We start from the raw sequence: 13,586 nt of genomic DNA, 5'->3' as shown, positions 1-13,586 counted from the left end.
AGCATGAGAGAGGCAACATTGGACTCATCCCTAGGCAAATACATCGTTCCTGCACCGTTCAAGAGGTTGGTTTCTGTGCATAGGAAAGCCATCAGAAAGCATTTGATACTTAAAAATCCGTTCGGCATTTATCCGAAGATGACCACCACTAAAGTACCAATCCGACCACTGGGGAGCCAGGGTCTGCTCTCAAGCGCCCAAGGATTGGTACGATGACTATTTTTTTGTGTATTTGGGCCTTAGTTGTAGTCGAAGAGTCCAAAAAGATCGTTCTTACTCGCGTCTGCTCTCATTCTGTTGCAACCGGTGTGCAGGGTTGTATGGGAATGAGCGTTGCATACAAAAATGCAGATGGGGCATTTGGTTCCGAATCAGAGAGCATCGCTGTTGTACACAAGTGTTGCTTTCTCCTTTGCTTTGCTCAAGCCTTAAGCCCTCATCCATTTCTGCTCTGCGGGCATGTGACGTCCCCTCACCGGTACTGCAGGGCACAGGAGCTGGGCGTAACCCACCTTGACACGAGTGATGTGTACGGGCCACATAAAAATGAGAACCTTGTTGGTGAGCACTGCATCCCTGTCTTATGTGTCACTTGGCCCGTGAGAACAAGGTGTACATCTGTTACACGTTAGCACACTTCTTAATAAGCAAGTTGTGACCAGGCAAAGCAATCCACGGACGCAGGAGTAACTTCACGGTCGCCACGAAGTTCGGTATCTCCTTCAGCACAGGGGTGCGATTGAGCGCTCCCAGCTTTGCCCACATGTCCTGACTGCCGTGTATGAATCTGCACCCATAAATTTGTTCCTGCCATATTTATCGATCTCGAGCGTTGCAACGACTGAGGTGGGACACAGTAGCAGAGAAGCAAAGGACAGCCATACAAGACTAATGTGGGACGATCTTACAATGGTGTGCTGACTCCTTTCCAAATGCGGGGCGCAGAAGTTCGCAGTGCACGGCAGCCCCGAGTATGTGCGCTCAGCGGTGGAGGGGTCTTTGAAGCGGCTGGGCATTGTTCAGATTGACCTGTACTACCAGCACCGTGTGGACAGGACAGTGCCCATTGAGGAGACCTGGAAGGCCCTGAAGGTGAGACCCCTCTGTCATGACAGACTAATGCTCATTCAGTCTCTGTCACTTTTGCTTCGACTCTGTTCCCCCTGAATGCAGTGATCTCACCAGTCATGTCTGCGGACCCCAGAGCAGCGAGTGCATCCTGGTCAACTCCATCTGCTCAACACCCTTCATGTCATATGGCAGGCTGAGGCTCAGGGTGACCAAATGGCTGCATGTGGGGTGCAGGAGCTTGTGGAAGAGGGGAAAGTGAAGTACCTGGGCATTTCAGAGGCGTCGGCCGATGAGATCAGGCGCGCGCACAAGATCCACCCGATCACTGCCTGCCAGTTGGAATGGAGCCTTTGGTCGCGAGACGCAGAGGCAAGCCATTTTAATTGCCCTGCGTCAATAATCGCCCTTGTTTCCGGCTGTCAAATATGTCTGCTCTGACCTAGTGAACGCTGAGTATGTAGGGGCTGCTATTTAGGATGCAATTGACTTCCTGCAGGAGGAAATCATCCCTGTCTTGAGAGAGCTGGGCATTGGCATAGTCGCATACAGCCCCTTGGGCCGGGGCTTACTCACTGGCGCCATCGCTTCCGCTGATGACCTGCAGTGAGCCTTTCTTCTGCTGCCACCTCCCCTGCCTGTTGTTCCAAGCAGTGCTGCGTGCTTTCGTCTTGCAAATGTCTGGCCTCAGATTAATTATTGAGTCTGCAGGCTGATATGTCAGATCAAACTTTTGCCTTTGCACATAGACAGCGACTCTGAATGTAGACATTACCCTCGAATTTCCCCAAACATGCATGTCGGCATGCCTTGTTCGGGCTGAGATTTCTAACAGGCAATTGGTAGCTTTTCCTTGATACCTTCTAGTGGTGAGGCAGCAAGGACGACTGGCGGCTGGAGGCGCAGCCTCGCTTCAAGGAGGGTGCACTGGAGGCCAATCTTGCACTGGTGCAGCGAGTGAAAGAGCTGGCTGCCAGGAAGGGTGTGACACCGGGGGGGCAGCTGGCGCTGGCGTGGGTGCATGCACAAGGACCGGATGTCTTCCCCATCCCAGGCACCAAGCGCATCAAATACCTGGAGGTGCAGTTCTGATATTGAAATGCACCTTAGAGACAGTGTGCATAAATCCCTCTGTGGGACAGGTCAGACCGGCATGGCATCACAGCACAAGTTTCATCTTGTACGACTTATGGTTTGGAAACTTTGAAGATGCTAAAGATGCTCAACCCTCTTTTGACCAGCATGTTGAATGAGTGTGACAGGCATTCAGTGCAATCGTCTGTGATGCAGGAAAATGCTGCAGCCTTTTTTGTGGAGCTGTCGCCTGAAGAGAAGGCGCACTTGGAAGACATCTTTGCACCGGGAAAGGTGAGAACAGTCATACTCCTGGGGTGCAAACCAAACATACCGAGCAACTGCGCAAGCCACAACCGCAAGCTGCTGAGGTGTGCATATCCTCAGTGACTGATTATTTCCAAGTATGGTGATCTCACACCGATGCCATGCTGCGCAGGTGGTTGGGGGAAGGTACAGTCAGCAAGTCTTGGACACCATGACCTTTAATGCAAAGGAGCAGTACACGCCCATTGAGTTCTCAGTGAAGAAGATCTGAAGCGCTCTTAAAACAGCGTTGGGGATTGGGCAGCAAGTATTAGACACCACGGCATTCAGTGCAAAGCAGCATTACACTCCTATTCAGTTTGACGTAAGGGACAATTGATGCAAACCTTCTATGAAAACGCTTTACCCAGTTGAAGGACGTTGACAATTCAGGGGAAAACGGTGAGATAGTGGTATAAATTTGTTTAGTGTACCATCCAGTCTGATGCTGTTATTGCCACCATGGTACTGCGTGCATGCTGCGCAGCCACTGTGTTGCAATTGCAACCATCATGGGTAGTATATACATATATGATAATCCCGGGGTCACTGACATGGCATGACCGCCAGTCACTGCAAGCAGTGGGACCTGATCCAATCTCCCAGTAATTTGAAGTGCAGCATGGCTTGCGTTCCCAAAATGCATGATACGAAACACATAAGGGACTTCCATAGGAGAGGATTCATGGACGCTGGCCCAACACAGGGAGAGCAGCTTCCTTGTGAGGGGAAGCTGCTTCAGTTGCGGAAGCTGGAATAAATCTATTGCCGCTTACATGTAGAAGTGGCTTCCTTCCCCTGACAAGGAAAGGGGGGAAACCTCAATCGGCCAAGGGGGTCCCGTCCACGTCAGCATCCTGGCTCATTTCATCTGTGAAAACGAAACGGACAGCTCCACCATTAAAATAGACCGAAGTTGCAAGAACAATAATCTGAATTTTTAATAAGTCCAGAGCGTGGCCTGACACTTGCGACGAATAGACTCAAAAGAGGCACTGCCAAAAGTGCATGTCATCAGGAAGCGAAAAGGTTGCAGGTGCTTTCTTGCAAAGAGTTCGCGCCTTTGTTTTGGAAACAATGTCTCACTTTTTCTTGGTTCATTATTTGTCGTTGCTTTTCAACGGAAGCAGCCGTCCTACAAAATATATGTCGAACGAGATTGACCCCGTCACAACGCTCAGACTCTAAAGTGAAGGCTGCAGCGATCAAAACCTAACTCAGGAAGCATATTGGTTCAAATTGTGATTTGTTTTTCAATTTGACGGCGATTCTAGCCCGTGTCTTCAAACTTCCGTTGTTGTGCAGATGGGGCCATCACTACTAGTAGTCCAAGGCGCTGTTGTCATTGCCTTGTTGATCTGCCTGGCCTCTGACACCCAAGGTAAAATATTGCTGGCCTCAAATTTACCATTGTACTGTTCTGCGTGCACTCGTATCAAACGCTCGGGAAGATTTCCGCAAGCTTTGCTGCCTCACTCACCCACCAGTCACCGATTGAAGGAGACCCCAGTGCTTGCAAAAGTCATTTCATGTATGCAGTCGCTGGCACCTTAGGTCGAGGGAAATCTTTCGTCGACAACGGAAGCCTCGTGGCTCCAGAAGTCCAGGTGACGCTTCCACACTGCAGCACATGAAATGTTCTGCTGAAATGCAGTCCTCATATCCTGAGATAATACTGAAATATCGTGCTGCGTCATTGCGTGGTGATCTGTGACTTGTGCTGCTGTAGGTGGAGGGGGCGCAGACAAAACCTCCTTTCTACCTTGGCTTTGCCACAGCTGCTCCTCAGGTGATGACAGCTGTCCAGCACTTTTGACTTATCAATACTGTTATTGCACGCTGTTCCTGCCAGAGAGGCAAGATCCGCCTGCAGACAACCTGCATTTAGAGGCTGCCGCAGATCCTACTCTTGATGGACTCGCCAGATCCAGAATCAATCGACTGTAGGCCCCATTGCATCGTGACTGCCTTCCTTGACTAAGGCAATCTGCTGTGGGCTGCAGATTGAAGGCGCCAACGCAACAGACGGCCGTGGCCCTTCCATCTGGGACACATATGCTGCCATCCCAGGAAACATCGACAGCGGCGACACAAGTGACCAACTTCACCAATCTGCATGCCTCCTGCATGCTTGGCCGAAGCATCTCCTGTTGATGGCACCATTCATGGCTTAATCTGGCAAGTGCAACATGGGTAGAGGTTTGGCAGCCTGTGCATGCAGCTTGTCTGCATGCGACCTTTGCTTCTGGCAATGATAAACATCACTGAGAAGCAGTCAACATCAGAATTCTTAAAGGGGCAAGCAGAATGCAATTCGGAGGATAACCCAGCTAACCCAGGTCAAGCAAGACCCAAAGAATAGTGGAAACGATGCTCAGCACGTGTTCCGGCCCCAGCCAGCCGGGTTTTCCTTTCTCACTGAATGCAATTATTATTATCATTACACGCTTTTCCTGCCGAAGGCAAAGTGCGTCTGCAGACAAGCTGCATGTAAAGGCTGCCAAATTCCTACCCCTTGTTGGACTCGCCAGATCCAAGCAAGACCCAATCAACCGTGGGCACGGTGCTCGGTATTTGTACCGCCCCCCGCCAGCCGGGGCCTGTGAATGCAATGTTTACATAATAATTAGTAATCGACTTATTGATTAGTAACCGAGCGCAGGCGCGGTGGCGGACGACTTTTACCACCGGTACCTGAATGATATCGCCGCGATGCACCTGCTGGGGGTAAAGAAATTTCGCATGTCCCTGGCCTGGCCGCGCATCCTGCCGGGCGGAGATGGCCAGGTCAATGACAAGGGGATCAACTTCTACGGCAGGTATGACTAAACTCTGCACTGTACAAACAGCCCAATCTAGGGCAGCGCCAGAGCAGAGGGGGACATCATTATTATGGCCTGTCCAAATTCAAAATAAATACCGGGACTCTGTAGCTCGAAACACCAGAAAGTTCATAGACAGATGAAGAGTAGAGACGAGGACGCCCTCAAGCAAGCGCCACATGCTGACCAGTCTAGTTGGGTGTAGTGGATATGGGGAGCCTGCACTTTTGCTGGCGTTATTCTTAACCGGCTAAGCCGTCTGGGCCGCACCACAGATTCAGCAGTCAGCTGTGACTCCATGTGCTATTGCAAGTGCTTGTGCTTGCCTAGTGATTTGCACTGTGTGGGTTTAGTGCTTGTGGGCAGCTAGCCTACTTGTGCTGGCATTAGTTTCGCCTGGCTGAGCTTAAGTGGGCCGTCCCACAAATAGTGTACAGTCATCTGCAATTCCTGTTCGCATGCCGATGCCTGTGTCAGTGCATGCTGTAAGGCTCTGCAGCAAATTGTGATAGCTGAAAGTAGATGTGTGAACTGTCACAACAGGGTGATTGAAGCGCTCCTGGTGGCTGAGATTGAGCCGCATGTGACTCTGTACCACTGGGACCTCCCTCAGGTGACTCACTGGCTCATCCCCATGCAACAACTACTCCAATCTCATTATTTTGCAGATTACAACGTCAAAATCAATGTTTTACATCAAAATCCTGCGTCGTGCCACACGCGCAGCCTTCTCCACATAATCCTAACTTGAAGTTCATATCTAAGTTGCTGCATGCTTAGGGATGCAGCTGCAATGCATGGCGTGCAAAGCCTGCATGCAAAGTCATGGCAAAACTCTCCCTCTGGACAGTAGACCACGAATCTCAGTGGCATGCACAGTGCCGAGTCAAACTTAAAATATGGCTGAAACATGCGCAGCCTTCTGCATGAGTGAAGCGAGTGGCTGCACTCCCTAATAATCTAGCTGCATTAAAGTCTTCCAGAAGCGCTCATGCAGGAGAGGAGTCTCGAGGAGCAATGACAAGACTCCGCCCCTGAAAAGTGGATCACACTACTGTTTACAGGCGCTGCAAGATCGGTTTGGGGGCTGGAACAGCGACCAGATTGTGCCGATTTTTGCAGAGTATGCGGCCACAGCCTTCAAGGCGTTTGGGGACGCAGTGGTCCACTGGACTACCTTCAACGAGCCCTGGACCTTCTGCTTCCTCGGCTATGGCCAGGGCTCTGGTGCCCCCGGCCTCAACGATAAGGTGCCACTCCTGACTCTACACACTTCTACGCCCTAGCTTGCTGTCGTACTGTACTGGAACAAACCTGGAGTTTCTGCACTGCTTGCCACATATCTGCGCCGCAAAATTTGCTGTCTGTTTCACTTCAAAGAAGTTTGAGTAGACTGGTCTAGGAGCTGCTGGCAACTACTATCCCTTGGAGTTTCATTGACTACATCTGCCAAATGTATAGGGCCTGAGAGGCATGAGGAGCATTGAGCGCAGATACTCCTGGTGTGCAAAAAGATCACTCTTATCATTACAAGCTGTGCTTGCCGGAGAAAAGGATCATCTGCGTTCAAGCTGCATGCAAAAGAAGCCAGATATGTCTACCCTTGATGGCCTTGCCAGATTGGAGCAAAGCTCAATCAACCATGGGCGCGGGGCTCGGTAGTTACACCGGCCCCCGCCAGCTGCAGCCACTGTGCATAGAGTCTCTGTATAAGGGCCGCGTGCGTTTCATGTACCTTGATTTCTATTTTGGCTGTGCAGGTCCAGGCGTGGAATTGCGTGCACAATGTGCTGAAGGCGCATGCAGCGGCAGTGAAGCAGTTCCGCGCGCTCGTACCCAACGGCAAGATCAGCATGAACCTCAACTGCGACTGGGCCCAGCCGCTGACCGCTTCTCCACCTGACAAGGTAAATCTTACTTCCTAGTATTTACTTAGTATTGGTGACTTGGTTCTAACGTAGAAACAACTGCCACCATAAATGTGTCTGCTGTTCAAAACGGCCACCTAACTATACATAGCACCTTGATATCGCTGACAGACTGGTGTCCAGCTGGAAGTCCTGTTGGCATATACATTAGGATACTGATTAGTAGACTAATGACTGCTTGGTGTGGGCACCAATCACAGCATGCATAGCAGGAATGCATAAAAGACAGACACTTGTCTGGGCAAAGGGGCACTACAGATGTTCAAGTACTGTGCGACACAGACATTACCGCAAAATTAGCAAAGCCTGATAGAACTGGAGGTCGAGATATTATTTTGTGCATGCAGGCTGCAGCCGAGCGCAAGATGGAATACATGCTGGCAGCGTTTGCAGACCCCATCTTCAAGGGTGACTACCCCGCATCCGTCAAGCAGCGTATCTCCTTCCTGCCCCAGATCACGGCCCAGATGGTGCGGCCCTGCCCAACATATAACTTCACATCCCTATAGAAGATCCACCCCAGGGGACCTTATTTATATTCAATCTGTTTTCAAGATTTTCTTGTCTTGAGGACTGGGTACATCAAGCAGCACCTGGACTAGTGCTGTTCAGTCTTGAGAGATGACCTTGACGCTATTGGCACGCATGCGACTGGAGGAGGAAGTGCGAAATAAAAAGGTTGAAAGTACACCCCTTAATACTACTACTACTAATTTGCCATGTTGGCATCGGCAATATCAAGAGGCTGGATTCAAGGTGTTGCTTGGGATGCTGAGGAGCACCAAAGTCTGCTTGCTGTGAAATGAGAAAGGCATTGACAGTGAGTGGTGCTGTGCGCAGGCAGCTGACCTGAAGGGATCTGTGGACTACTTCGCTCTCAACCACTACACTTCCACGTACGCATTTCGCACTGACCTTATCTTCTTTGCACCAAAAGTTGCATTTTCAACATGTTTATCAGTCCTTGCCCACTACCACATTCTCATGCTGTGCATTGCAGAGTCAAAGGACGCACTCAGCTTTCCTCTTGGGCCGCAGGTATGTGGCAGACAAGGAGGGCGCCATAGGTCTGCAGGGGCCGTGTGACTATTCTGAAACACAGGTGGATTTGGCCGGCAAGCTGATCGGCGCCGAGGCCGAGAGCGATTGGCTCAAAGTGACGCCCTGGGGCTTCCGGCTCATGCTCAACTGGGTTAACGACAGGTGTGTTCCCGCTGTCCTGTGGGCCTCTGGTGCATTGCAAAAGGGCTCGTGTGTTTGTGCGTCATGCACAGCACCTTTGTTTTGCTCGCGTCAACATGTGACTCTGCAGCCTTCCTTCCTGTTGTGTGCTCTCGACCATGCAAGGAGATATTGTGGCAAGTCGTGGTTGGAAATGGTGGGGCGGTAATCAGCCCTGCTAATGATGTGCAGACGTTGTGGCAGATAGCACTACTTCTGCTGCTGCCTACAATCTTTTCAATGCGCCATGCACTGTGATTTGCAAATGTGCATGCCGGCATCGGCAAGCGCCGGTGAGTCACCAACGTGGTTTGCATTGCCCGGTCAGGTACCAGCCCAAGGAGATCATCGTGACAGAGAACGGCATGAGCATGAAGGGCGAGGACGCCATGCCAATGCCACAGGCTCTGCAGGACACACAGCGCGTCAACTTCTACCGAGACTACATCGCAGCGGCCACCGAAGCTGTCACCATCGACAAGGTGCACCTCTTGAGCTGTAATGGACGGGTGACTCATTGCTGACTCATGGCATGCATGCTTGCCGAGTGTGCACCCACGGATGTGACAACATGTGAATTCAGGCGGGATGGATACCTGCTCTGCACATTTGCGATGTGGCATCTTGCTCTGGCAATTTCGACAAGGTGTAGGATGTGTGACAGCCTTTACCTGCAGCTTGCCTTCTTGCAGGACTGGCATGGAATTATAGCACCTGTGCAGATGACTTACACATGCATTAAACATTGCGCAGGTGCCAATGACGGGATATTTTGCCTGGAGCCTGCTTGATAATTTTGAATGGGGATCCGGTTACAAGAAGCGCTTCGGCGTGGTGCATGTGGATTTTACCACGCAGCAGCGCTACTACAAAGCATCCGCCAAATACCTGGTCACTCTCTTCAAGTGCACTCTTCTGGACCCGACCTTCACATACCCTTCTGACTAGCTAGCCAACTGTACAAGATTACGCTGTAAATAATGTATGTGAAATAGGTATCTCAGATATTTGGAAGTTGGTGGTATCTCAAATATTTGGAAGTTCAGGAAGCGGCTCCTAGGATCTGTGGTCCTATGATGAGCAATTGGCGAACGAGGGCAACTTAGGGCCCAGCAAGGTACATATATTATATATAATCCCTCGTTCACAGTTCCTGCCAACAGTCCAGACACAGACACAATCATTCTTGCCCTCTACAATATGAAAAGAACACCCGTCTTTGGGTAAACAAGAGCAGTCTTTGAACCTCTCAAATCTATTTAATACCCAGGCATACTTCATACTTCAAGAAAAGACCTTTCAGCCAGTGCTTTCTTCCAAACCTGACTGACAGGGACGCACGTTATTCACGCCTACTAAAATCGCTTCTTTACTATCAAAGGCACTATCAAAGGAAAAAGTCCCCACAGTGCTGATGTCAACAGTGCTGAGCAGTAATCATCTCCAGGGCCTGACAATTTGACAGCCCTGAAGGGACCAAAACCTCTCTACTTTCCTGCCAGACTTTTCATACCTTAACACCCATGACCGCACGGGAAAATATCACCATTTTCAAGTGTCTTCAGTTGCGCATAGCATTTAAGATGTATGGTTGTGGCCGCTGCATATCAGCGTTCCAGAACTGCTTGTGCACAGCTGTCATCCTGTCATTGTTTGGCCGCTGATTTAGTGTTCTCGAGCCGCACGTGGATGCATCATCAGTTCAGTTGTGCAGAGCTTTCAACCTGCGGTGATTTGGCCCCTGCATGTCAGTGCTCTAGGACTGCCTGTCAAATCATTATCATTTGAAAGGCTACTCCTCAGGTTCACTTGTGCAGAGCTTTCATCTTGCAGTGGTTAGGCCGCTGTATGTTAGTGTTCCACAGCCTTACGTGGAAACATCATCAATTCAGTCGTGCAGAGCTTTCATCCTGCGATGGTTGGGCCGCTGCATGTCAGGCAGGATAGACTTGCGGCCGTCCAGGAACGCCGCTGCAGCCAGGCTCTCATGCGCTGCGCTGCCGCCGTGAAGCGCCGGGTGATCGGCCGCCATACTCGGAGCGGCCGACACCGTGTCCTCAAAGAAGTCGATGATGTCATCCGTGTACTCTGATGTCGTCTCATGCACTGTGCACCAGACAACTGCTGTTCAGTGCCTGTAAGTGCATGCAGCAAAATCCACTGCCTCTGTCTACATGCACGAAAAGTAATGAATGAGAAGCAGTTGATTCAGTGTAAGGTCGTCACATGCTCTGCAGCCCCCAGACACATCAGCCTCTCAGCGCCAACTGCATGCAGCGCACGTTTTGAACAGGAAAGATAAGAATTAAAGTGCAAAAGTGCATGTGTCTGCATGCGATGCATAGCGGCATGGCCGAGCAAAATTAGTTCAGACACAGAGGGAGCTGCAATGTGCAACCAGTCTTCAGAGTTTCTGTTGGATTTGGTGTCATTTCGATGGAAGAAGCACACGGCACTCACCTCCCTCGCTTGCCCACAGCATCTCCTTGAAGGCTGCATCATAGTGCAGGTCTTCCCACTGTGGAAAGAGGTCCCACAGCGAACTCTTCACCGTCTCATAGAGCGGATCCCTGAGCATGCACCAAAGCTAGGAGTCATTGTTATTAACATCACACATTTTCCAAAATTAAGGACTAGGTACGTCAAGCAACACCCAGAATTATTGCTTTCCACTCATCCCTAGCTAGGAGATCTCCCCCAGCATATTCCCTTTGATCTGCACTGCAATATTTTACAAATATAGATGCAAGGCACTGCAAGCCTACCAAATATTCGGCAGCCCCTGCAATGTATTTGCAAAGCATGCATCAACTAGGACACCTTCTGCCCAGGAGCAGAGATGCTCTGTAAATGTCATGGTCTTTTCTAGGATATGGCTTTGAGCACTGGGCAGTGGTTGAGTCATTGAGAGAATCTTACCAGCAGTTCTCACACTTCTCCCAGATGCACAACCCATTCTCATCGATGACATGGATGGCTTGCAGCCGGGCAAAGATTTGCTGCGAGATCTCTGCGCTCACTCCGCGCATGCGGCCGGCAAAGAATTGCGGCGTCAGCGCGTATGGCTTCAACTCAATCTTCCTTGTCACTGTCCCCTGCCCACACCCCAGGCAGCAATGTCAGCTGCATGCAAGAAGGAGGGTGCAGCAGTGCTTCTGCATTTATTGTTGACGTTTTGAAGAGCTGGAATGTCTGTGTGAGAGGACAAAAATGATGCTCTGGACCACACTTGTGACTGTCACTGGTCGAGAGAATCTAACACCGCCGGACAGGGGGTAAAAACAGGAATGCATGATATGCCTGATGTACCTAGTCCTCAAGACTGGAAATCATGTGACAATTGTGTGACAATGCAGGTTCGTTACAGATTGCAGCGAGGAAAGCGACATGGAGCAAGCAGTAGAGAGTATCTTGCCTGGGCTTGCAGGGCGTTGAGGGTCCGATTGACGCGTTCGATGACGCTTCCCTCGTCCAGAAGGGTCCTCAATATGATGACTGGAGGGTAGGCCCAGGTGTGACCATTGCGGGGGTTCCTAGGCTGCAGAGCCTCCTCCAGTGTGTTCATCTGGAAGCCCATCAGCATACTGGCCACCCCCTATGCAAATTTCATTACATCAAATCCATTTGCATCGCATGCATGAAGCCTACCGCAGCAAATTTGTGGTAGCGTGGCCCAGCCTGATAGATGTGTTGACATACACAGGAGTAAAGATGCCACCGCGCATAGTGTTGCTGACTATTGAGACAGACCATACACTAGATGCTTGCACAGCACTTGGGTACTCACAGGCGTGTAATTGTCTCCTGCTGGTGTAAGCGCACACCGAAGGATATCTGGAGTAAACACCATATGGCTCCTTCTGCACCCTAATGGCCTCAAGTGACCTCAACATGGGGCAGCCCATGGTTTACTGCCATGCATAACAGGGATGTTGTGAGATAGTCCTGGCTTTGTCTGCAGGGCACCCAGTCACGGCAAAATCTAGAAAACGAGAGATGGGCGGAAAATATTGGAGTTGAGAGGAGAGGCTTGCCTGCAGGGGGAAGCGCAGGGCGAGCTCCAGAGCAATGCAGCCGCCAGAGGAAGAGCCAAAGGCATAGCGGGGTAGATGCCACCACTTCCGCTCCGTCATGAGGTGCTTCATAACCTTGATTATCTGCGCCAGCATGCATGCAGTTTATTATGCGTCCAATACATGGCTGCCCTGTCAGCACAGTGTCTAGCAAGCATCTAGAGAAGGTCCTCCGCAGGTAGGCACTTGCTTGATCAATGCCGTTCTCTATTTTCCCATCAAGCTTTGCATATTGCTGCTGGTTCTCCCCAGCCCTTGTTCTGCAGCTAAAGTTGGATGTGGGCAGGCCTCATTCTGTCGCCCTGACATTGGGGATCACTTCTCCAGTACTGGGTGGACTACTGAAAGCCAGGAAGCATTACTATGGGTGAAAGAAATGGGTTAATGTAAGAAAAACCCATGGAAATGAGGGGGAAGCTGGTGCTCACCCCTGAGATCTCATGATATTCCTCGGGGGGCCAGTGGGTCTGATAGCAGCGCCACTTGTCGCCGCCGCGGTGCGCGCCCACTGCCACGACAGCATACCCCCTCTGCACCGCCTTGTACACAAGAGTCATCACCTCGGGTGATCCTACACAAAGTATTGCCATCTTAGACGGTTTCACTGCAAAGCCTGATCACAGAAAATGGTGTCTGGGAAATCATGATAATATATCACACACAGCGCTTTCTTCATACCGTGCAAGGTAAGAGGCGCTTACCGTGGCATGTTGGGCAGGCTGACGATGCAAAGCCAAACTGGGTCACGTATTGGAGGCACCCATGAAACGCGAAGATGATTCCGCGAATTTCTTTTCTTGGAATCGTTGACACCGTCTCCCGCTCCAATACGATCTGAAGAAAAAGGAAGAGTCAGCAACTTGGCTGTGCCCCCGAAGCAAAGGCAGACGAACTATATCTAATAAAAATGCAAGAAGTCGGGTTGGTCATTAATAATTAGTCATGAAGCCTTTTTAATAGAATCCACTGCGTTACTGGAAGCTGTGTTCGATCCATCCCCATGCAAGGTGTCCTGCCTTGTGTTCTGCTTCGGGCAGATGATCCCAGTTGTCTGGGCCTGGCAGCGGTGTCTTAACGCCGCAGACGATGGCAGC

At 50.7% G+C, this 13,586-nt stretch overlaps 2 protein-coding genes across 2 annotated transcripts; one reads left to right on the top strand and one right to left on the bottom strand.

The window, feature by feature from the left end:
* Nucleotides 1-3,977: 3,977 nt before the first annotated feature.
* COCSUDRAFT_55632 (beta-glucosidase) lies at nucleotides 3,978-9,367 on the top strand (the record flags this gene model as incomplete). Its single annotated transcript, XM_005652126.1, has 12 exons — nucleotides 3,978-4,055; nucleotides 4,178-4,237; nucleotides 4,452-4,542; nucleotides 5,111-5,267; nucleotides 5,814-5,883; nucleotides 6,335-6,520; nucleotides 7,031-7,177; nucleotides 7,546-7,668; nucleotides 8,039-8,094; nucleotides 8,237-8,401; nucleotides 8,748-8,901; nucleotides 9,173-9,367. 12 exons carry the CDS (start codon nucleotides 3,978-3,980, stop codon nucleotides 9,365-9,367), a joined length of 1,482 nt encoding a protein of 493 aa, XP_005652183.1.
* Nucleotides 9,368-10,307: 940 nt separating this feature from the next.
* On the bottom strand, nucleotides 10,308-13,082 carry COCSUDRAFT_39250 (hypothetical protein; the record flags this gene model as incomplete). Its single annotated transcript, XM_005652125.1, has 5 exons — nucleotides 10,308-10,525; nucleotides 10,880-10,989; nucleotides 11,339-11,514; nucleotides 12,394-12,576; nucleotides 12,921-13,082. The coding sequence occupies 5 exons, from the start codon at nucleotides 13,080-13,082 to the stop codon at nucleotides 10,308-10,310; spliced, it is 849 nt and encodes a 282-aa protein (XP_005652182.1).
* Nucleotides 13,083-13,586: the final 504 nt, after the last annotated feature.

The sequence above is a fragment of the Coccomyxa subellipsoidea genome, assembly GCF_000258705.1.
Source record: "Coccomyxa subellipsoidea C-169, whole genome shotgun sequence".
Classification (NCBI taxonomy): Eukaryota; Viridiplantae; Chlorophyta; class Trebouxiophyceae; family Coccomyxaceae; genus Coccomyxa; species Coccomyxa subellipsoidea.
The sequence above is the reverse complement of the archived record's forward strand: the minus strand, read 5'-3'. Positions and strand labels throughout refer to the sequence as shown.